General features: G+C 39.5%; 1 protein-coding gene and 1 long non-coding RNA gene across 3 annotated transcripts in view; one reads left to right on the plus strand and one right to left on the minus strand.

The window, feature by feature from the left end:
- The window catches only part of LOC309620433, a 479238-nt gene that overhangs the window by 136167 nt on the left and 317296 nt on the right, over nt 1-25775 (minus strand). The window lies entirely within an intron of this gene.
- AR (androgen receptor) overlaps nt 1-25775 on the plus strand; it is a 175341-nt gene that overhangs the window by 130146 nt on the left and 19420 nt on the right. The window contains exons 3-4 of one of the 2 annotated variants that reach the window (XM_082376578.1): nt 7091-7207; nt 10612-18787. In XM_082376578.1, the coding sequence (XP_082232704.1) occupies nt 7091-7207; nt 10612-10673 (179 nt within the window). In that variant the 3' untranslated portion in view covers nt 10674-18787. Of the gene's footprint in view, nt 1-7090; nt 7208-10611; nt 18788-25775 lie in introns of those variants that run through there. The other variant, XM_082376577.1, reaches the window with a different exon arrangement.

Raw genomic sequence — 25775 nt, forward strand, 5'->3', positions numbered from 1 at the left:
TTCTAAGTTTCATATGCCTGCTTCAGGCACATTAAGTTTAATTTTCATCTGTTACATTACATGAGGCCTCTATGTAATGTTTCATTAGTAACAAAGGTTCACCACAAAAGAATAAAATAACTTGAATGGATATTCTCTAAAGCCTTAAGTTTTAAAAGTGGGATTCAATAAAATATGTTGTTTGATAACACCACTGTTGTTTTTTGAATAAAATAGTATATTGTGAATATCCTTCCAAGTTAAAAAATAAGACACTGACTGCACAGTGTTCCTTTGCATGAATATAGAATAATTTATTTAATTATTCTCTTAATGTTGGACATTTAAATTTTTCCAATGCAGTCGTCCCTTGGTATCTGCTGGGGATTGGTTCCAGAAGCCCTGGTGGATGCCAAAATATGTGGATGCTCAAGTCCCTTATATAAAATGGCGTAGTCCACCTGAAACTGTAAAACTCTTAGAAGAAAACAAAGGCAGTACACTCTTTGATATCAGTCCTAGCAATCCTTTTTTGGATCTGTCTCCTCAGGCAAAAGCAACAAAAGCAAAAATAAACAAATGGGACTACATCAAACTAAAATACTTATGCATAGTGAAGGAAACCATTGACAAAACAAAAAGGCAACCTACAGAATGGGAGAAGATATTTACAAATGATATTTCAGATAAGAGGTTGATGTCCAAAATATAAAAAGAACTCACACAAGCCAACATCACAGAAAAAAAAAAAACCCGAACAACCAAAAAAATGAGCAGAGGACCTGAATAGACATTTTTCCGAAGAACACATACAGATGGCCAACAGGCACATGAAAAGGTGCTCAACATCACTAATTATCAGAGAAATGCAGATCACTAATTATCAGAGAAATGCAAATCAAAACCACAGTGAGATATCACCTCACACCTGTTAGAATGACTATCATCAAAAAGACAACAATGGAATATTACTCAGCCATAAATAGAAATGAAATTGAGTTATTTGTAGTGAGGTGGATGGACCTAGAGTCTGTCATACAGAGTGAAGTAAGTCAGAAAGAGAAAAACAAATACCGTATGCTAACACATGTATATGGAAGGTAAAAAAAAAAAAAAACGGTACTGATGAACCTAGTGGCAGCACAGGAATAAAGACATAGACATAGAGAATGGACTTGAGGACACGGAGGGGAGGGGGAAGCTGGCGCGAAGTGAGAGTAGCATTGACATATATACACTACCAAATGTAAAATAGTTAGCTAGTGGGAAGCAGCAGCATAGCACAGGGAGATCAGCCCTGTGCTTTGTGACCACCTAGAGGGGTGGGATAAGGAGGGTGGGAGGGAGGATCAAGAGGGAGGGGATATGGGGATATATGTATGCATATGCCTGAAACACTTTGTTGTACAACAGAAACTAACACAGTACTGTGAAGCAACTATACTCCAATAAAGATCTATTAAAATGAAAACAAAAAACAAGTGTTGGAGAGGATGTGGAGAAAAGGGAACCCTCATGCACTCTTGGTGGGATTGTAAATTGGTGCAGCCATTATGGAAAATAGTATGGGTGGTCCTCAAAAAATTAAAAATAGAACTACCATATGATCCAGCAGTTCCACTTCTGGGCATTTATCTGAAGAAAATGAAAACACTAATTCAAAAAGATTATATGTATCCCTATGTTCATTGCAGCATCATTTACAATAGCCAAGATATGGAAGCAACCTAAGCGTCCATCAATAGAAGAATGGATAAAGAAGATGTGGTGTATATATACTATGGGTATTATACTAAGTGAATTAAGTGAGACAGAGAAAGGTAAATACCATATGATTTCACTTACATGTGGATTTTTAAAAACAAATGAAAAAACAAAACAGACTCATAAATTCAGAGAGCAAACTGGTAGTCACCAGAGGCGAGGAGGGTGAGGGGTTGGGAGAAATAGGTGAAGGGGATTAAGAGATAAAAGCTTCCAATTATAAAATAAGTCACAGGGCTCTGATGTACAGCAGAGGGAATATAATCAATAATATTGTAATAACTTTGTATGATGACAGATGGTTACTAGGCTTATCATGGTGATTAAATCCTAAAGGATATAAACGTCAAATCACTATGTTGTACAACTGAAACTAATATAATTCTGTATGTCACTATAGTGCAATGAAAAAGAGAAAATAACTATGAATAACAAACAAATAAATAAATAATAAAAATAAACTGGCATAATAGAATGAATACAGTTGAAATTTCGATCCATGGTTGGTTGAATCCACGGATGTGAAACACATGACTATGAAGGGCTGACTGCATTCCCTGTTTAAATAATGCTACATTGAACTACTTTTTTGTGCTTAACTTATTATCTTCTTATAAAACATTCCAAAAGTGGAATTACTGGTTGAAATTTATGTGAATTTAATTTTTTTAGGTATATGGCAAAATTGCTCTCTAAAAAGTTTACACACCCACTAACAATACCTTTTCACCAGTAATTAGTATTAAATTTTTACCAGTCTTCCTTGTGAAAATGATATCTTATTTAAACTGTATTTCTATAATTATTAATAAAATTGAAATTGCACAATTTTCATATGCTTACTGATCTTTTGTGGTTCTTCTTTTAATTGCCTGTTCATGTCTGTTGCCCATCTTTCTGTTGTATTGTTCATCTTTATATGTCAAGGAAATTGATCACTGCTTTTACATACTTGATACTGATATGTATTTTTTAGTTCATGATTGTCTTTAAATTGTATTATTATGTTTGTTTCACATAAGAAAGTTTAAATTTTTTCCAGTCGAGTCTGTCAGAATTTTCCCTTATGTATTCTTTATTGCCATGTTTTAAAAATCCCTTTTGGACATACAAAAATTAAAAAATGTTCACCTACAATATTTCAATATCTAACAATATTTCAATAATTCCTTTTTGTTTTTGTTTTTTTTATTGACATATTTAATCCATCTGGAATTTATTTTGGTTTCAACTAGTAATTTAACTTTATTATCTTTTCCAAATGAATAATAAGTTGTTCTGACACCATTTAATGAATAAATCATCCTTTCTTTACTGATTTAGAATGACATATTACATGTGCAGAGTCTGTTTTTGGCTTTTCTGGTCTCTTGCACTGATAGATCTATGCTGAGTCAATACCAAACTGTTGTAATCATTATGGCGTTATAATACTTTAAATGTCTAGTAGGAAAAGTCTCATTACTCTTCTTTTTCAAAAATATCTTGGCAATATCACACATTTTATTCCTTTAGATAAACTTTGGGATAATGTTGCCAAAATTTTGTTTGGGTTGGTTTAAATTTATAGATTTCACTGGGGGAAAACCTGGCATCCTTGCAGTATTGCATCTTCCCATCCAGGAACACTGTACATCTTTCCATTTAATTCCGGTCTTCTTTTACATACCTCAATAAAGGTGTTTTGTTTTGTTTTTTTGTTTTTAGTTTTGTTTATATAGGCCCAGCACTAACACTCTATTTATGAAGTATGAGAAGTCCTACTTCTTTAATCTTCTCTATAGGTGCATAATAAAGATGATGACTTGACCCTCTTCTCATTTGCATGATGTGGTGCCACAGATGGTGGGTAACTCCCCTACTTTACCCCCTCTGCTCCAAATAGGATTTTTCACAATGAACAAATTGAAAGAAGCCTAATCAGACGTTGACCTCAGCTCATACTGCATGGCAGCACCAACGGGGCTGACAGAAAACAATAGAAATGGGGAGTCTCTGGAGAAAATATCTGAAGGCTGTCCTGTGACCTTTGTTTCTGCTGGAGCTTTGAATCAGACTTAAGGTTTATGATGGAAGAATAGGACCCATGAAGAAAAATGCAGAACACTATCAGGCAGTCAAGAATTTCAGAGCCAGCTGGCATGCAGAGGACCTCATATCAGCTCATTATGTGACCTTTCACAGGAATAAAAGGTTTGAGCTGTTCTAATAAGAGAGCTATCAACTATTTAAATGTGCGATCTGTTTGTAGTTCTACAGTTTGGACTTACCTCCTTCAGCATGTGAGAGGGGTTTTTATATTTTGCCAGAGTTTTCACAATGACATTTTTCGTGAGACTGATTATAGGTTGTTGATAAAATTTTGCTGTTGGAGGTCAACAGTGTCAAAGAGCCAGGTGTAATGTTTGTAGAATCTGAGGAGGAGAAGATGGATTGTAGTTTGTGATCTCTATGTTAATTATTCAGTCACCTTGGCTACAGCATGGGAACAGAGGACATTCTAGTACCATCTTGGAGCAGGCCCAGATCCCATTTACACAGTTCTTTTGTCAACTGAGAAGGCCATACACTTACTAGACAATCAACAAAGATACTTAACATCCTCAGAGTGCTCAGTCTTGAGACTACACCCACCCACAACATGTCTCCATTGGATGCATTTGCTAGATGTTGTGCTGGCTCTACCAGTTTCCTGTGATTTGGGGCATGTCATTTCAGTACCTTGAGGCCATTTTCATAACTGAGGAGTCAAGCACTACTTTGGGACATTTTATTAGAAGGCTTTTAAAGTCCTTTACAGATCAAAGATTATCTATTTTTAATAATACATAATTATTATGTATTATTACCAATGGGTCAAAGCTACAAGGAGACAGACACTGAGTTTCCTGGAAGTAAGAGCCTCATAACAGAGTCCAGAAATGAAGTGGGCTGCAATTCAAGAAAAGGTGGGGCAGGGATGCTATAGAGGGGATTCAAGCTTTTTATGGAGAAGTAGGGGTGGTGTGACCAGTGTTTAAAATTCTTTCCAGTATGTAAGATTCATAGCCTTATGGACTATAATATGGAACAAATAAACTGTGTGATGCCATGCAGGTCAATTTCATTTTAATGAGTATCAGTTTCTTCAGCTGTATAATGGGGTATATAGTAATCCCTGTTATACTTAATTTGTACAAGATTCTTATTAACTTTTGTAAGCTAATCAAATGGGATGGATTTTTATTTTACATTATTATGTTTTATATTAGGTTTTAGTTTATTATTACTTTATGTTATTATATGTTATTTATAATACATAAATAAATAGGTATTATATAGTAGAGTATAAATGTAACCTTTATATGCACTGGGAAACCAAAAATTCATGTGACTCCCTTTAATGGCATATTCACTTTATTGCAGTAGTCTGGAACCACACCCACAATATCTCTGAGGTCTGCCTGTAGTCTTGAGGATTGCAGCAGCACTGATACTGTGGGGGTGTCCCAGGTCTAGAATATCCACAGCACTGGAAATGAACCCACTGGAATTGGGTACAGGGCCTGCCTTCTAGGAGTTGACACCCAAAGGCTATATGGCAATCATCAAAGCAGCATCCGTTCTGTGCACATATTACAGTCCTCAGTTTGCAGCAGAAAGAAGCTGTTAGCAAATTATGTGTTCTATTTATACAAATAAAATCCTGCAGTATGGTAGAAAGGGTATTGGCCTAGAGGCCTTAGTTTTTTCATTGTTGAGTGAAAGTGATGACAGTACCTACCTCAAAGCATTGCCAAGGCGATTTATTTAAATAGCATATGTAAACCCCCTCACACAGACCTTGTTCATAGTAAGTGTCTATTAAATGGTAGTTTTTCTTCCTTAAGGTGCCTCCAGTTCAGTGTTCTTCAGGCAAGTCACCTCCCCAGAACTCATCCTTGGAATGAAAGTGTTTTCCTGGGGTGATTTTTAACAGTTCCTTCAAGCCCAGTATTTCAGAGTCCTTTGACAAAGGGAAGAGAAAGAGGGAGGGAGGGAAGGAAAAAGAAAAGGGGAGAGGAAGGAAAAGAAAATTTTGCTAACCTGGTTACAGTGAATCTCCTACAAAAAATAACCTACTACAATAGATGTGACTGTTACGTAAATTTTAGACTGAGTGAAGAGAGAGGAAAGCTGAGCTATAGCTAAATTTGTGGGCTTTTTCCCTGATATCAAATAGCAATTGTTCTTCAATTTTTATTCCTTTTCCCTACCACAAACATTCTTACTCTGCCAAAAGAAGCCTCCTTAAAATCTCAGTCTATCCCATAAAGTAAAGCACAGAAGTAAATGAGAGAAAAAATACCAAGGACTTGGAGAAAGAAAGGGGTGCGATGAAGGGATGCACAGGCTCAGGCTGGGGGGCAGGGCCACAAGTGTAAGTTCTGCATGCTTCAGAGCAGCAGGGTATGTACCGCTGTCTATTTCTGCTGGTGACCCTATGTACCTCTGGATCTCTCTGTTCCACTTGAGTATTCATTCAGTCAGTGTTTATTGAAGGCCTACTGTGTGCCAGGCCTGTGCGAGGAGCAAGGAGACAAAGTATTGAGTGAAATATGTGTTTCTGAGTGGACCTCCACGTTTTTCTTTGAGCAGCTATAATCCTAAGGATTTCTGAGTCTGAGAATGTGTGTGGTGTGTTTGTGTGTGTATATTTCTGTGTATCTCTCACAACTTCACATGTGCATGGCAGTGATTGTTTTTCTTCTGCTAGCTTCAGAGGACTTCCTTTCATTTGCTGTGTTCACTTTGCAAAGAGTGGGCTTTATCTGTTTGATTTTTATAACCTGCAGGATTGAGGGTATGATCACTAATATTTTTAAAACAATTAAAAATCACATGGAGTTCTCTTTTATAGAAGGCTTAATTGTATTATGAAAAATAAGCATGTTATTAGCTCAAGTATGATCCTATGATGATTACAGAAGTCAGGAGGAGGGAACATTGCCTGAGCCCAAGTCTCTGCTATGCCATGCTAAAGGAGTGACAACTTCCACCATATTTTCTCATGGACATTATTGACTTTTAGTAAAGAGCATCTTATTTTAAAAGCCAGTATGTAATCCTAATAAAGGAGGTATCAGCAGGACCTGAATTGTTCATCCCTTTGAAAAACACCTATGAAAACCAAACAATATAGCATTGAATTAAACCATCCTGGTTTAATAGTTAGAGTCTTTGTGATCAAATCGTATGGGACCATTCTCTATCCACTTCTCTCATTGGGCAGGGTATATCTTCACACCTTTTCTGCCTAGAAATACTTTCCAAAGAGACTCTGGCAACACATTAACAGGACTGTCTACTCTTATATTTGTTCTCCCAGGAAAACAGAAGTACCTGTGTGCCAGCAGAAATGATTGCACCATCGATAAATTCCGAAGGAAAAATTGTCCATCTTGTCGCCTCCGGAAATGCTATGAAGCAGGGATGACTCTGGGAGGTACAATATTTTTCTTCCTCTTTCTCCTTCTTCCTTTCCCTCCCTCATTCTCTTATTCTCTCTTTAAACCAGATTTTCCTCTTTGATGCTTCCATGGAGGCCAGCCATGCTCTAGATACAGGCTGACCCCTTCATATCCAATGTGGCCATCAGCCAGCTGGTGCTTTTCTTTATCTTTAACCATGCCACACCGCACTGTGGGGCTCAGCATAGGAGCAGGAGGTGTGAAGCAGGGATCAGGACCCATCAGAGGGTGAGTGAGTGTGGACTTGACTATGAAGCGTTCCCCAGGGGACATAATGGTACTGACCTTATGCTGTTAAAAGGTGGCTAGGATGAGAGAACTAAGGAATCCAGAACAGTCACAGGTGCAGGATGACCCAGGCACAGGCTGGCCCTGAACACCCAGGAATATCCCTCAGTTAGTTGCTGCCTGTGTTGTGGAGCTGGCCACCTGGAATGAGAAGCTGCTTTTCTTTGGAGCCTATGACTAGGCTGCCAAGCAGAGCCAATTTCCTATCTCACATCTCCCAGGGATGAGCAGGCCTTTTAATCATTTCCTTTTGTTTGCAAATCTATTGACCGTTTCCAAAAGCATTTTTTTTTAGTAGCAGAGTAACTTGACAGAACGAAGATACAGCTGTTTCAAGGGTAATCCCCCATCATAATGCTCTCTGTCCTTTATTCTATGTCTACCATGATTGTTGTCACCATTACAGAAAGGTTTGGCTAACACTTACATTTTCCCCTTCAAATTCCTCATTTCTTCATGCTTATATCTACTCAGTGACAGGGTCCTCTCTACTGCCTGCTGCTTCCAAAAACATGCACCTTTCATGAGAAAAGCTAGTTTATTAGTCTACTTTGATTTGGAAATTTGAAGAAAGGCAAACCTGTTTCTGAACACCTGAAACTGTAGCCTCATACCTGATTACTTATTATCAGCCTGGAAAACCCAAGTGCCTATAATTCTGCCCTCTCCCCTCCCCTTCTCAAGGCTGATTTCGAGTACTTGTTTATCATTGGCTTTCTGCAAGGTGCTTAATACCTTGTCTGCCTATGTGCATATTTATAGAAACCAACATAGTTGTTTTCTAACCATGTGTGGGTCTTCATGTGGGTAACTGTGTCCTCCCCTCCTCACAGGGTAGTGATACTCTTTAAACAGACCAAGGTACTAAAAATGAATTGACGCAGATTCAGCTTGAGACAGCATCTCAAGTAGTGTCTAGTACTCCTAGACATCGCAGGCAGATGCTCTGCGAGTGGTTTTCCAGGCAACCACATCAAATGAGATTCAAATAATATGAGAAAAGTCAACTTTGTTCTTCTTTGCTTGGCTTACTACAGAAAAATCCTATAATTGTGGTCTACAGTGGGGAGGAAGAAACAGGACTGGGTGTGGAAGGAGAGTGCAGAAGGATAGCCAGGAAAGTTGACAAAGGGGTTGACAAGATGAAGTGTTCTCCATATAAATGTTGTCACAACATTCATGGTGGGGGGTCACCCCATGGTGAGGGTTCTGATACTTTCGACTCTCAATTGTTTAGCCCTCTGTGAATTATATATAAGATATGGGGGCTCCCAGGTAGAAAACCCCTTAGTTTTCCATCTGCTGATATGAATTGCAAGCCCGCTTTGACACAGGTAAAGTTTAATGGTAACAAAATTCTTCATAACATTTGGGCCCAAATCGTAAAATTAGTTTCATGTATCAGCTAACATCCTCTGTTATAAAGCAGACTGTGACATGATTACAGTGAATCTCTTTTGAAAAGAAGTTTGTGTATAACAATTTCACTATTCCATATAGCAGTCTGACATAAATCTGTAAATTAATTTCTTGAAGAGAGTGGTAAAGTAAGTTTTCAGATTGATTTATTAAAGTGTTCAAATTTGAATGGGCTTGGTCAATACAATGAAAAGAAGTTGAGAAGTGCTGTGGCTGGCTTTTGTTTCAGTTCCCTTTTTACATTTACTGAGTGTCTGCTATGTACAAGGTACCATGCTAGGCAATAGAACTTCAGGCAGGCAAACTTCAAGAAGTGTCCACAAAATACAAGGATTCTTGATGTCCTGTAAATGATCTTGCCTTTGGAGTCAGGCAGACCTAGGTTAAAGGCCCAGCTCCATTATTCATTGTGCCCCTTCTAAGCTTCAATTTCTTCATCTGTAATTTAGACATACCATTCTTACAGAGCTATGATGGGGTCAGATGACATGATGAATGTGAACATGCTTGGTAAATGACAAAGTGCTAGACAAATGTGAGGACTGATTATAATAGTAAGGTCACTGGTAATTTAGCTGGTAAGGCTGTACACAGCACTTCCCAGTTGGCTTTAACCCTGAGTTACTTAGCATGCCCTATAATATGTAATAGCTCCAACAGGCAAAACATCACCAGAAATCATCTCAAAACAAAAGTACCATCAAGATCCTACTTGGAAGCCGATTCTAGTAATTAAGAGAATCATATATTATGATATATATGATATATTGTATCATATATTATGTTCAAGTACTACGTCAGTAAAAACCCAAATGTTTACCCTCTTAGACACCATTGTTTGAGAAACAAACCTTTCCATTTTGCTAAACTTATCTTCACATTCCTTGCTTCCCTGCTGCAAACCTTTCCCAAGTTTATTGTTAACTTGCAAATTCAGTGTATACTATACCTTTACTCAAACAATGGAAAAAAGAAAGCAAGCATCAATACAGTGATCCTTCTGAATACATTAGTAATAGACATCCTTTTTCACAAGATGTGGGTTTAGCATCAACATTTTGATCACCTTGAAGGAGATTTTGGATAATTTTGTTTTATTTTTCCCATTACTCAATTCAAAATTGTATAATATCTTCCAAAATGGCAACTAAGAATGTAGCTTTGGTCAAGTCCCTTCTCCCATCTGAGGCTCATTTTTCTCATCATAAAAATGAGGTAGTGGGCTTCACCAAGGACTTTTTAGGCACTACCATTTTGTGATTCCATTTCTAAAGTCACAGAGAAAGGATTGTAGATGTATCAGCCCTTTTTTGGATTGTCTATTCACTGTGCCAGAGGTATAGATTAGTCTAGACTTGAGTGCATTGACTTGCATAGTAATTTTAGCTACCTCAAGTCACACCTAAATAAGATATATCATGTGTCTAGACTGTATGGATAGGTTTTTGATGGAGTAGAGGGCAGAAGGACTGTCTTTGTATCTTAGAGAAGCTGGCACTCTGCAGCTGATGGCTGCTTGGTCTTGATGCCTCAAGGTCTCTAATTTGGCTTTCTCTTTGGTGTTCCCTCTATGTTTGGTGATGGAATCTCCTCAGCTCAGAGATACTTAAAACACATACCCTTTTCCTTTTTGCTTCTAGGCCTATCTACCTGTTGATTCTTGTTATCTTAGCAGCTCTTGGTGTTTCTGAAAGGATCCTGGAGGTGTTTGGATTCTCAGAGTGGTTTCCTTAAAGCCTACCTCCAGGCTCTCAACTGCCCATCTACAACAAGGATAGGCCTTTCTTTGAACATGGTTCATTTCTGGCTGCTTTTGAAAAACCACATGTTGCTAATTGCTTCAATAATCTAACCTCCTTGCCTACTTTTTGTTTAAGAAAATTTTAAAAAATATAAATGTCCAAAGAAGCACCTTCTCCCTGATGAATTAACTGCTGCTTTTTCACAGTTCATAATTAGAATAAATACACAGCCATTTCTTACTTTTCTCTGCACTTCTCAAGGATATACTCCCAGTTTCCAAGATGGAATAAGAAAGAAAGAATTACCTTTACCAGCCATATTCTTCCTTCCTTCTCATTTTCTCTCCTATTCCTCCCTAAACATTATTTCTTTCTGTGTTATGCAACTTTTGAGTTCTCAACCTTTAATAAATGGTTTTGGCCCCTGCCTACTCCCTCCTCTCCTGAACCATGGAAGATGGTAGGCCTTTTAGGAATTTTAGGTAACAGCCAAACCCCAGAAGAGGAGAAGAAACATGGAGCCCAAGAGCATGTGAGAATCTGAGGTGTGCAGCATTTTTTTCAGAGGTTACTCTAGCACATTTGAGAAGTCTCGTTCTTACTAGGAGGCTGAACTCCACATCTGAGACTCAAAACTGTTAACAGATCTGCAAGTTTTAACAACCTCTATGATTCTCTAGTTGAGAGGATGGCCTGGTCTGATATTGCCATGGACACTATGAACATCCTTGTCATTTCCAGTGTTGAAGAGAGCCTTGACGTCAGCTCTTTCATCATTCCCCATGCTCACGAGCAGCCCACCATTGTTACTTCTGGATCACATGCCCTGGATGCAAGAGAGTGATTCTAATGCTGAAATACTATTTCATGGCTTGGTTCTTCAGCGGACAAGTTTCACAACATTTATTCATCCATCAAACTATCCATTCATCTTTCCAACCAGCCAACTAGCTAGCCCTTTCATCTTTCCATCCATTCACTCATCTATTTATTGATTTAACAAATATTCGTTGAGTGCCAACTATGTGCCAGTTTCTGTGGTAGGCATTTTGGGGGAACATAGATGAATGAGATACAATCCCTGCCTTCAGAAAGTTAAACAATGGGAGACAGACTGTGATAACTAATACACCTTAACTTTAAAGGCTAAATAGGAATTGAAGAAGCTGGGAAGAAGTTTAGTGAGGTAGAGGGAAAGGACATTCAAGGCAAAGGGCACAGTTTGAATAAAGGCAGAAAGATATTTAAAAAATTTATTGAGGTTTTGAGGAATAGCACAAGTAGTTTAATATGGCCAGATCTGGAGAAAGGGGGAAGGCAAGCTGAAACCACACTGAAAATGTACTTGGTTATTATGCTAAAAGGTTTGAACTTCAGGCAGTTGAAGAGCTATGACACGGAATAGACATGTTCACATACCATTTGTTTATTTGCGTGTTTGTTTTTTAAGAGGATTAGCAACGGCATGAATGTTGTATAGATGAGGGCTTAAATTTTATAAAAAGAGATAGTATGCTAGGTAGAGAGAGAGAAAGAAATTCCTAGCATCAATTTCGTTAAACACCTAGGATTATAGCCTTGGTTCCTGGGGTGAGTTGCCTCTGTTTGGATTGATACCTGTAAGTACTGACCATGTGCATAAGTCCTTCCCTTATACAAGTCTGCTGCCTTGATCTAGGCCAGTGCTTCTCAGTATGGGTTCTGAGAAAAATAGTTCTGTGACATGATACATGAAAAATTATTTTTATGGTTAAGTAAGTTAGGAAAACTTGCATATTATGGTCTTGACCAGGAAGATTTACAGTGCATGTTAGCATATCACAGACCTTGTCAAGTATTGCAATAAAGTAAACTGAGGAACTTGGTAATTCAGGATTCCCAAATTTAACTCAAGCACAGAAACCTGTTTTCACATAACACCTGTTAATATCCTATAAAACCACTGTTTTCTGGAATGTACTTTGGAAAACTTGGTTATAGATAAATACTCTATCCTATAAGCAGACAATACCCCTAGCCCAGGTCATCCATTTTATAGATGTGTATACCTGCATGTATATTGCTCACCAGGAGAATCAATTAAGAATGACTTCACGACCAAGAATAGACCATCTTCACCACATCTCAAGTGTATGCGCCAGAGGCTACTAAAACCACTAAAGTAAACCATGTTGGGTCTGTAGTATTATTGTCATACACAAAGGATAGGATATAATTCAGGCCCAAGTTATCTAATGGCCACAGGTACATATTCCTGACCCAAGGAGCATGCCAGATACATAATTTCTGAGAAATACAATGACTTCTAGCATCATGCAAAGTGATCACTAAATATTTTGGCTATCTAGACATTCTACCCTAAAGTTTAACAGTCCTTTTGTGTACTCTCTGACTAACATTCCAACATCCACCCAGAACCTCATCATGGTGCTACCACATACCCTCATTGCTCATATAGGAGGCCTAGAAATCACAGATTTGAAGAATTTGGGTCCCACTGCCCAACCAATGATTGAATCCCCTCTAAACCCTGTTCAGCAAGCAGCAGAGTATCATAAAGAATCAACATTGTGGAACTCAGTTAATGGAATTTCCTCCCTTCTATTTGGACTCTGTAGATTAGAGCCCAAAATGTCTCTAGGTTGGAGATGTAAGCAGTAAGTCTGAATTCTAAGAAGTGCTACTCCCCACACAAATTTCTTAGATACTTGAGTACTCCTACAGATCAGCATAACTGAGGCATGCGCAGAGGAGCAGAATTGCCCTATAAATTTTGACACCAACCTGTGCAACATGTGGCTCAGCACTTACAGTTTCTGGTTTTGTTTTGTTTTGTTTTTCTTTTGGTTTTGTGCTTTAAGAGGTCCTGTGTATAGTGGAAATAGCATGGTGGACTAGTATATATACAGGCCTTGTTTCTAGTCCTGGCTCTGGCACTTACTATCTTGATGACCTTGGATAAATCATTAGATCGCTCTGAGCCTCAGTTTCCCCGACTCAGTTTTCCAACTACACTATGGGAATAATAAAATTTTCCTTACAGAATTGTGGTAAATTTGTAAAGAAACTGGTACATAGTAGGCACACAATAAATATCACTGTACCTCCTTTTTTGGATGAAAATTGGTCTGTGTGCTCCCAGTCACTAATGGAGCCTGTTCTCTGTGCTATAGGAGTGTGGATTATGGTACTGGTTCCTTGGTTCTCTGGTCTCTGAATTTCCCCTGAATTAACCCTTGCAATCTGTCCTCCAGGGTCAATATTGCCATCCTCCAATTGGTTACATACATATTTGGTGACATATTGGAGAGAAAAAGGTATACTTCTCTCTAATTGTAGTTCTCAAATGAACTTGTATATGGAGAGATGAGAGACCATATCTCTTTATTCCTCCAAACCAAATTATCTGGTACAGCACATATATGCTGTAGTCTGTCTCTGAATATTTGTTTTTAGAGAACTATGGTAGAGGTAAATAATTTTCTCTGATCATCAAAATTGATGATACCACATATCTGGTTCTTGAATAAGTATCTAACATAAAATTTCCACTTAAAATCCTTGAGTTTTTAAAGTGTAATAGCAGCAGAAAGATTTTATTGTTGTTTACTTTCACTGTGAGTGCTCCAGATTCCCTCAGGTGCTTTTGAGAGAGTAAAATGAAGTCACAGGCAATGTTTTTTGAAGGTAGTATGCAGAAAGCTAAGAGTACACAGCCCACAATAGGTCATATATACAGAGGCAAGTATTTTCCAAATATAAAAATTCAGAAAAAAAGTTTCATATGAACTGATAACATAACAGTTTGTATGAAAACATTTTACTTTTGATTTAAGAAGAGTGCCACTTGTAGTTACAAATTGGAGAATGTATTCCTTAAGATCAACAAAAGTGTTTAGAATATTTTCTTATTATCCTGAACTTATACATAGACAATTTACCTGAGAAAGATGCTTTTTTAGAGACTTTTGTACATCCTTTGGGATCACGTTTGTATGAAGTAGAACTAAGGGGGAAATACACAGCCACCCAGAAACCAGTAGAGCCTTCAAATTATCTATTATTGATGATATTTCCATGACAACAGATATGTAAGAAGTAAACTGCAAATGGCATCACTACTCTAGATCACCTCTTTTGGAATCAAGTTCCATTCTCTTCAGTCCATTTAATTCTTGCTACACTTTTTAGGTCTCTTAACCCAGGCATAGAAATGTATTTCTTTCTCCTGTTTAATACCCCATTGGACCAGTGGTTCTGTGGCTGAAGTGAAAATTGATTGTTGAGGGACATTTCAGACTTCTAGCAGTCAGCACTTAAAACAATGTAAGCACCAATCCTGAAGAAATCACCTGCAGAAAACTTGGACTGACATTTGGAACTAAAAAGAAAATCTGGATCTTGACCAAGACAAAAGGTCACCAGCCTGGGCCTGCACAGTGTGGTGTATCATGCTGGCCACAATGAAACTGGAAGAGACTGAGGACTCTCACCAGGGTGGAAAATGAGGCATGGAAGCTTTGATTAGTGAGCTGTTAGGCACACAGACATTAATTTCGAAACATTCCCATCTCCAAGCTGAGTAATAATGTTTGTAATATTATGGGATTGTTTGGCAGCTGCAACAAATTCAGAAAACTGAATAAGGAGTCTTTGTTGGCCTCTGAGTGGCTATAATGAGACCTTTAAATTTCACCTCCCTTCCCTTCCTCCACGTCCTCTCTGCCCAACCACCACCACCACTTAATTCTTGCCTGCTACGTAGCAAGAGGCACATAACAAACACATATATAAGCTCTTTAGTATATTCGTCAATAAAGCAGAAAAGAAAGGGGAAAAAAACCACAAAACTCCAAGTAAAGAATTTTCCATTTCCCAGTCTCACTTCTGTCTTACAGGTAGGTAGGAAATGAGACAAGGAAACCCCCAGTCCAAAATGGCAGGCACTCATTCTCCCCAACTTTGCATGCTGCCTCCTATGTCAGAGGACCTGACTCAATTATCTGATTATGGGGCCTGCTAGGTGCTAGCCCATCTTTAAGTTGCTACGTTCACCAGTGTCGCTGTTTCATATTAGAAAAAATCCAGGTTGGATACTGCAAGCATCTCAAAATGACCAGACAGTGAAGAAAGGCTGACCTGCCTCATTCAAACTGAGGGTTCTAGAGGGCTCTAGTGGATAGCCAGAAACACCTGGAATCTGAAGCTTAGGGGCTTAAGCCTTTGCTCCTCAATAGATACTTTAATGTTGGGACTGGGGACTACTCTTTTAGTTGATGACTCCTCCCGGTGGGACTGATGGTGTTTCCCTACCTCACAGGGATATTGTGAGGACTAAATAATAGAGTTACCAATTCATGTAGTCATGAGCATCATGATTGTTGTTTTCTATAATATGACTTGGCATTAACAGAGTGCCCTTTGATTGTTTTTGATTGTATATGATAGCATCAGGCACTGACTCAAGTGGATGCAGTGAAGCTCTGGCTAAGTGACTTGCTTTCCACAGTGTGCTGCTGCTGGGAAGAAGCTTTGCTAATAGGACTCAAAGTGCTACCTTGAACAAGAAGCCACTGTACCTATCTGAGGCTCCTGTGGCATTTTCACTTGGTTATTAGGCAATTCATGAGTTTCCTCTTACCTCCATTTTGCTGGACCACTGCCAAGGAACTAGATCTTAACCTCAGGCTCCATCACTGAGCTGAAGGTAGTAGCTGATCCACAGAAGTTCAGTAAACAAAGACCAGATTTCTGATTTTCCTGGAGAAACACCCCCAAGAAGCCAGCCAGCTTCTCTCTTCAAACAGACCAGGAGACTACAGTCAGACATTTCTTTTCTCCCTATTCCCAAAGTTAATGTGACTCTGCTTTTAGGAACACACACACACACACACACTTGAACTTTTCATAAAGCAGGAGGAAGGCAAAATCTAAGAACCAGTGCCTACTCTCTTGTTTTCTATTAAAGTTAAGATGATGGAGGAAAGTAGATAAGACTTTACCTCTTCTAGCTTTAGTGCCCCACACTGTTCACTCACACCATACACTTGCTTCTCCAGCAAGTATGAAGCCTTGTTTTTCTCCCAAGCCAGCCTCAAAATTTGCATTGATGTAAGAGGAGAGGTCCTTAGAGTTTGTAATATCTTGCTATGCTCTGTCTCTGCCTCAGAGCCTCCATATTGAAACTAGTTTCCTTCTGGTGGATGTGCAGTCTTTGAGGCCAGGGGCAGACAGGTATGAGGGTCAGAAACACTCTTCCAGCCTTGCCTGGGACCTGCATTTTCCACCCTCTTCCTTCTCCTCTCTCCACCTACACGCACACACACACACACACACACAGACACTTCTTTCTCCTTCCCCTGACTCAGCAACATTCTGGAGAAAAGCCAAGGAAGGACTTCAAGGAGGGAAGGGAGTTTCCCCCTCCTTGGGGCAGAATTTTAATCTCCAGGCCAACAAGAGGTTCCCTAATGTGGATTGAAAGGTTAATGTGGTTTATTTTTTAACTGCTTTCTATTTGTTTGAGTGTTGCATATTTCTGCTAGTGAATTTTCCTTTAATAAAGCCGTTAATACACCAATGGTATTTTCTTATTTACAACAGACTGACAGGACTAATGCTGTTAACATTGGGCCTTTCTTTCTTTTTCGTTTTTCTTTCTTTTTTTTTTTTTTTTCTCTCGTTTGCTTTCCAGGTCATGCTGACCTGTTCGGCTTGGACTGTTTCACATTTGTTTTTAATGTCAGTTTAAATGTAATTGTAAAAGCATGTATGCTCTAAATTCATGTAGTTACTTTTTCCAGTGGAAAAGCCTCATATGCGAAACAATTTCCAGGCTCTGCAATTTCACATGAGCAGGTTTTTGGTAATGACCTTGTGCCCCTCACCCAGGATGGCATCTGGACAGTGAACCTCTTTCTTCTGGCTCAGTAGTCAGAGAGAGGAGACTTGGAAATAGTTTCTGCCAGGTCCTGTGCTTTGGCAAGCATATGCAGCATTGCATATCATTCTATTATTAATTACGTTTACTCCTCCATGAACTAAAAACCATTAGACTAAATAGTCCAACATAAACCTTGAAAGATAAAATTCAATATTCTTTTCCCTGGCTATTCCTTTGACTCAGAATTGGGACTGGGAGGAGAATGGGGGCATGGGAGGAAGGACCAAGAAACCTTCTTGCCTGAGAGAATTTGGCCAACACTTATTTGTGTACACTTACACTTGGATGCACCCCTACTAATCTCTCACTCCATGACTGCCAAGAACTGGCTCTGTTCCCTGTCTCTTATCCTTGTCCTAATTCTTCCCCACTCATTTCCAGCTGGCCCTTCCCCCCACTAACATGCTACCCTACCTGATAAAATTGAAAGAGTACTACCATAGAAGTCAGGATACCTGGTTCTAGTTCCTGCTTTGCAACTATCTAGCTGTGTGACCTTGGGCAAGACTTAGCTCTGGCCTTCAGTCTGCTCATCTTTATAATAGGGATTTGTATCAATGGGAAAGGAAGAAATAGACAAGATCTGGGGCTTTCAAACATTTTCTTGGCAATAGAATCTTTTCTTCAAACAAAATCTGATGCAGAGTCCCAAATGAAGATACGGAATAGAGCACTGCTTTGAAAGAAGGAGGGTTTATTGGAGCCACATGCTCAGGCCTACTTTGCCTCCTCTCAGGGCCCTTTAAAATCCTTGGGGCTCCACTACTGTACCAGATTGATGTCTGGGGAAACTTCTAATTTGATTCTCTCTCCTAATTGATTTAAATCCCTGTGGAAACTCTATATGTTTCTCTTTTTTTTTTCTTTTGCAACATCTTTATTGGAGTATAATTGCTTTACAATGTTGTGTTAGTTTCTGCTGTATAACAAAGTGAATCAGCTCTATGTATACATATATCCCCATATCCCCTCCCTCTTGTGTCTCCCTCTCACCCTCCCTATCCTAGCCCTCTAGGTGGTCACAAAGCACCGAGCTGATCTCCCTGTTTCATCAGTTAGCTTTTTCAGAGAGAAATTCAGCTGCTTGAGATAAAGGGAATGACGTGGAGCAATGTGGGGTTTAGCAACTAGCAAGAAAGAGTAAGAGGCATCATGTATTGACTTACAGAATTTACAGAATTTGCTAAGCACCTTACATGTATTATCTTAGGTAAAGTTACAACAACTCTGTGAGGTAGATCCTATAATTATCTTAGGATTCTTAAACCTGTCAGTTTGGCCCTCAACCTTTGGCTCGAGACCAGTTGACCAAGATGGAAGACAATATTTCTTACAGGTTGCCACCCTAAGCAGTTTTTCAGAATGTTTTCTAGCTAGAGATTCATTCTTGGAAAATGTCATAGCCTGCCCATTGATATACACCTTTACAGAATTCAGAGTACTTTCATTGAGATCATCTCACTTTCTCCAAATAACAGTCCTATGAAGTAGTCAGGTCAGATGAGAAAACTGAGGTGTAGGAGAAATCAAGGGATATGTTCAAGGTCAGACATCCCATAAGAAAGTGAATACCACCACCAATAATAAAAAGCCCTTTCTTGTGAATAACATTTTAGAACTTTGATGTCATCATTGCATTCTGCCTCCTTAAGTACAGCGAAATTTTTCACCCTGCTACGGTCTTGGAGGGTTCTTCTGGTGGTGTAGAATCTTCCCTCTACTCTCAGACACCACCACAGTGTCTATATCCCTCTTTAACAAACTTATTAGTTAGGTGCTAATGTTATCCCCAATTTATAGATGAGGAAATTGAGGTACAGAGAGGCTAAGTCTTGCCCAGAGTCACACAACTAGTGAGTAATACAGCCAGGCTTAACACTGAGACAGTCTGACTCCAGACTATTTGCTGTTAACTACTACCCTTTGTACATATATCAAGAAACTAAGAGCAAAAGAAGGAAAAGATGTTCTGGAGATCATACAGTGAGCTCCCCTGGATCTTAATCCAGTGTTCCTCTGAATATCTAAATCTAAAGTTGTACAGTGAAATCCCCTGACTCTAATCCTAGTGGATGGAAAGATGGTTGGCATGATTTAAGCCAGAGGCTACAAATTGGTTTTCCGCAGGCCAAAACTGACTTGCAGAATTGTTTGTCCAGCACAAACAGACTTAGACTGCCCCTAGGCAGGGCATCAATCACTTTCCCTGTCCCCAGCCCACCCCATTTATGTTCACTAGGCTGTTTTAGATCATTTGCGTATCTGCCTGACTAGTGAAGATATTCGAGTTCATGACCCATACATTTAAGCATTATAATATATAAGCACCTGCACACACACACATAATTTCAGACATTCACATAAGTACAGCCTAGTCTGGTTTCACAAAGAATTTGAAGCTCTGCACCAAATGTACCTTTGTGTTTATTTAGCATTTAGAATTACACTTAAGACCTGAATTCAGTTTTATAGGCAGTTATATGCTAAAGAAACTCAGTTACTTTTTTTCATCTCATAATGTGTCACTCTTCCCTTCCCTTCTCTGCCATATCTGGTTCTCTGTTAATCCTGCTGTCCCTTCTTCCCCATGTCCGAGTTTGGTCTCCCGTAATCCAGTCACTCTCTACTCTTTAGGAATGGATGGAGAGTGAAGAAAATCATTTTGGAGGGCTCACTATGTGCCAGGCATTCTCTCTCATTTAGTTCTCATAAGTGTCCTAGGAAGCAGGAAGCGGCTCCCCCATTTTACAAAGGCGGAAACAGAATCTCAGAGAAGCTAGGCAATGGGCTCAAAGTTATTAAGCTAGTAATTGACGGAGCTGGGTTTGAATCCAAGATCTTCTGATTCCTAAGCCTATTATCTTGTCTATACCACAATTTTGTAAGGAAAGTGTATTAGTTTTCCACTGCTGCATAACAAATTACCTCAAATTTAGTACCCATTTATCAGCTCACAGTTCTGTAAGTCAGAAGTCTGACACAGCATGACTGGATTCTCAGCTCAGTGTCTCACAAGGATGAAATAAAACCATTGGTCAGGGGCTTCGTTCTAATCTGGAGCTCACAGTCCTCTTCCAAGCTCATGTGATTATGGCAGGATTCAGTTCCTTGCAGTTGTAGGATTAAGGTTTCTGTTTCCTTTCTGGCTGCCTGACAGAGGCTGCTCTTAGCTCCCAGAGCCTGCCCTCATTCCTTGCCATGTGTACCCCCTCCACTTTCAAAGCCTGCAACAGAGAATCTTCCTTATATTGAATCCCCCTGATTTCATGAATACCCTTCTGGAAGAGTCCAGTCCCTTTTAAGTCTTATCTGATTAGGTCAGGCCCATCAAGTATAACGACCCTCAAAATTCAACTGACTTGTGACCTTAATTACATCTACCTAATCCTTTTACAACAGCACCTATATTGGTGTTTGACTAAATAACTGGAAGAAGGTATGTGTACACCAGGGGTTGGGAATATTGGTGGCCATCAAATATACCTACCACAGGAAATCATTCTTTTATGCTTCAAATTCCATGGTGAGATTCAAGGAAGAGAAACATCCTTGACCTTGGGGAGAGGAACTTGAATTTTCTAAAACTTTGTAAACTTTACCGCACCTTGCCTGTCCCCTGCCCAAGGATGAGAAAACCTCTGTCTTGAGGTAGCAAGGAATAAGGCTGGAATAGTGCCTAGTGGTCATAGTGGCTATAGAAGCCACAGATTAATCACATCTACTTCTCCTGAGGGATGTACCATTGAACCTGATTGGAAAAATCTTTCTCTGTTGCTGTAGAGACAGCCCTCATAGGGGTCTAATGCCACTATGCTGAATAGTCAGTTCCCCATAGGGTCCAGGCAGCAGGATCCAGGCATGTTTTCAAGGGCTCTATTCCCTTAAAGATTGGGTACAGACAAGGATGTGCCTTGACAATGTCCCTTTCTTGTCACTGCTTTGACCTACAATTGAAAGACAGTGATGAGATGCAAAGTAACTCACACACCATTAGAACTATCAACCTTTACTGTCCCCTTTATCCTGGCTTCATCACTCAATTTGAGCAAACCAATGGGTCTCTGTGGTAACACAGGGGCCTGACAAGCCTGAACCTCACATGAAAGAGTTAGATATGACTCTGGGGCTCAGGTGCAGGAGACAGGAGGGGTGTGGGGGCGGCCTTCATGGAGGAAAACAAGGCCTTGGGCATTGAGTAACAGCTGAGACTAGCAAGCCTCATTGTCCAGCATTCCAAGTCGTCTAGCAACATGCTGGCCTCTGCTGCACAGAGAGAACAGAGGATCCCCCGGCAGAATGAATGGAATCTGATTTCAATTATGTTCAGTACAGTCACCCTCTTCAGGCAGAGAGGCCAGAACACCTGGTGCAGCTTGGTCCACCGTGGCCGCAGGGACAGCAGGTTACCCAGGTCCTGGAGGCAAGTGGGAATGCAGATTCTCTTTCTCAAGCAGATGCCATATAGGTCTAGAGGAGGAGGATATGAAAATACCAGCCAAGTTTTCATTAGCACTATGCAGAGAAGGGGAATTATTTTAGGTTGATGGATTTTCCCCACAGTCTCTGCACATATTGATCTTGCTTGTAATGAGTTTGCTTAGGTCCACGAGTCATCAGCCCACTGAGATCTGAGTCATTGGTGGGAGAGTCAAGGTGACAGAGCATACCTCGCTGATTGCACCAGCACCAATTCTTCTCTGTGTCCTTCCACCTTTTTGAAAAACCCATGGATTCTTCTATATACAACTCATTTGGATTCATTTTTTAATCAGTAGCATGAGTAGGGCATGACAAATGGGACAGTTGCCCCAGAGAACAGTCTAGATTCACAATAGTATTCCATAGAACTTTGTGAGATGAAGGATATGCTCTGTAACTGTACTGTCCATTGTAGCAGCCATAAGCCACATGTGCCTTTTGAGCACTTGAACTGTGGCTAGTGAGACTAAAGAATTATATCTTTAATTTTATTTAATTTTAATTAATTTAAATTTAAGTAGCCACATGCGTCTAGTGGCTCTTGTGTTGGGCAGTGCAAATCTAGAAGGAGTTCAGAGAGGCAGGTACTGAGATAGAGTAGAAATGACTTACTTACTCAAAGAGAGAGCTGGTATGGTACAGGGAACTCTGGATTAGGAATAAGAGCCTGGTTCTAGTCTCTGCTCAGCCAGTAGGTGACCACACTCACTCTGGCCTCAGGCTCTCCATCCTTGACTTGAAATGTTGGATTAACAACAGAAGTCCTGAAATATTGGCTAAGGCCTGAATTCAACTTTGGGATACAGATGAGTTTTAGGAAAAATCTAAAATATTATATGAACGCCTTCTAGGAGTATGTGTATGTGTGTGTGTTATGTGCACATGCATTGCAGGGGCAGGAAGGCGGTAAAGCATTCACTTCAGTTCACCAGAGTTCCCACCACTCTCCTATAAACACACACACACAGACATACACACACACTGTATTACTTGTGTAGACGATGAAGGTATATTAATTCTGTGAACCCCCTGGATGTGATGAGTTCTAATGACCCTTCCTATTTTGTCATGCTATGAATCTCTAAGCCACTATAGTTCCCCAAACCTATTTCTACTTTGGGCAAATGACTAGAGGAGTCTCATAGCTTCTGCCTTTTCCTTTCTGTATTTGATGCTAGTTACTGAAGTTTAGAGTCACGGGTGAGGGTGGAAGGCAGGGAGGATATAACCCTAGCCCTACTCCTCAACTCTATTAGGCTAGAAGTAGGGTTTAGGGCTTCAGACTCCTTGTGGATGCAGTATGATATAGTAGAAAGAGCATTGGCTTTATAGTCAGACTAAGTTAAGATTTTTAGATTCTGTTTCTTGATAGCTGTGTTACCTCAGTTTACTCACTTGCAAAACAGAGATAGGAAATATTCCTCACCTCCTAAGATCATTGTGGAATTAAGTGATATAATATGCTTATGAAGTGAAGTATATAGAAGGCTCAGAAAAAATAATTAACCTTATATCTCTTAGTTCCCTCAGGCATAAGGCTAATTATATCTCTGTCTTCTCCCAGGCTGAAAGGGGGACTACATGGCCTGGCAACTTCTGAGCCCAAGGTCAGAAAGTACCAGTGATGGGGAAGAGAATGTCTACCTCTAGAACCTGTACCAGGGGAGCAGATCCAGAAGGCACTTTCAGTCTGTGGAGCTGCCTACATGAGCCCATGTCAGCAATGGGTTCCCCAGACGACAAAAAATTTTAGGGGCCAGGCCAGTAGCTCTGGGACAAGATGAGCTTAGCCCTGCCCATACCTCCAGCTTGTGCCCTTGATGGGAGGTGGGAGTTGACAGTGGGTGTGCATATCTCCTATTACTGACTGTGCCCAAACCTTGCAGAAAAGATTGTTGGACAAGGTCATCTTGAACTCTGTGTTGATTTTCCAGGCTTCCTTGTTATTTTACCCTGAGTTCTTCTCTGGGCTCTTCTTGCACCACCAAACCCTCTATTTTCTCCTCCTCTACCCCGGTTGTTGATCCAAACATGTGATTCATTCTTTCATTGATTTACTGAGTTGTACTACGATTGGAGTTTGCATTGCAAGACTTATTTTTCTAATTAGAGCTGAAAGTCAGTTCCAGATAAGTATCATTTTTTGCAGGAGCCAGAAACAGATCAGCAACAGGTTTTGTTGTATTTATCCATTAAAATTGAGCAATCAGCTTCTCTCTTTGTTTTATACCTTTTAAATTTTATTATTATTATTATTTTAAAGAGATTAGAGATAAAGTGGTTTATGGTCTGTCCCGGTACAACTGCCTATGCTAGATCTCAGAGTTATGGCCTTTTCAATTATTTATATTTCTGCCAATATAAATACTAAGGAAAATAGCACAATGTAAACATCAGGATGCTCAAGGACCTGTAAATTGTGTGTATGAGAGCACAGTGGGAGGATGGTTCTTAAGGTTTGAGTTTTAGATTATTCTTGTTTTTTTAAAATAATGTTATTTCTATCATCCTTTTTAATGGATGGTTCCCATTTTACAGGCAGATTATAAAGGTAGGGACATTCTGTTATTTCTTTGATACAATTGGGGATTTCTGACTTCAGCTTCTCTCTCTCCCCTTTACTAAAGATGAAAATCAATATATGTGTTACAGTGTATGTTCAACTATGAGTGTAAATGTCTGACAATACCTGGGGCTGTTATAGTTGAAGTGAGAAATGCTGCAACACCAGAAAATTCCCATTCATTGACCCCAAAGTGGGATGATAAGTCTAGTCCTTCTCCAACAGATCTGCCTTTCTAGTCTCCTTCCCTAGCAATCTGCTAGACATGCTAGACATAGACACAAGTACAACATTCCCTTGATTTAAAACATTCTATATTTGCCTATCATCTGTGTGATAAAGCCCAAATTTCTTAATATGATATACATGCTCCTTTAACGTCAAACCCCACCTTTGTTTTCAACCTCATAAATAGCCAGTCTCCCCACATATACAATATACACTCCAGCCACACTGGTCTCTTTTTCCCTTAAACACTCAGTGCTTTTGTTTATGCCCTTTTCATTCCTCTCTGCCTGGTGAAATCCTCACTATTCTTCGAGGTCCAGGTCATATATCACCATAAACATTTCCTGACCCCACCTATGCAGAGAGATTGTTGTTCTTCCTCTTTTGTTAATACTCCTGTTGTAACATTCACCAGTTTGACATTTTCTAATTGTTAGAATTGTTAGCGGGCATTTATTTCTCCTCTACCAAACTGGGTTAGGGCCTATGTTCTTTTCGCCACCCAAAAGCAAAGGCCTAACAATGGATGTCTGTTGAATGAACAAATGAGTGAATCATGAATATATTAGTAAATGATTTAATTGAAGGTCCAAGGTATGAATACTGGAGACTGCATTTAGACAGAGCCCAATCCAAGGATATACTAGGTCTGTCTGGCAAGAGGATCACAGAGAAAGCAAGATATGAAAGTTTGAGTTTAGTAGGAATTTATAATGATGAATCATTCACTTAACCAGTGTTTAAACTGAGCACTTGTCCTTAAGGAGTTTAGAGTCTGTGACTAGGGAGAATGAACACCCTTATTTTCTTAGCTCAAACAGCTTTTCTAACAGGGTAACTGTGCTGTGTGTTTTTGGCCACTGATAATAAATCCAAGTTTC

The sequence above is a fragment of the Balaenoptera borealis genome (assembly GCF_965194805.1).
Source record: "Balaenoptera borealis genome assembly, chromosome: X".
NCBI lineage: Eukaryota > Metazoa > Chordata > Mammalia > Artiodactyla > Balaenopteridae > Balaenoptera > Balaenoptera borealis.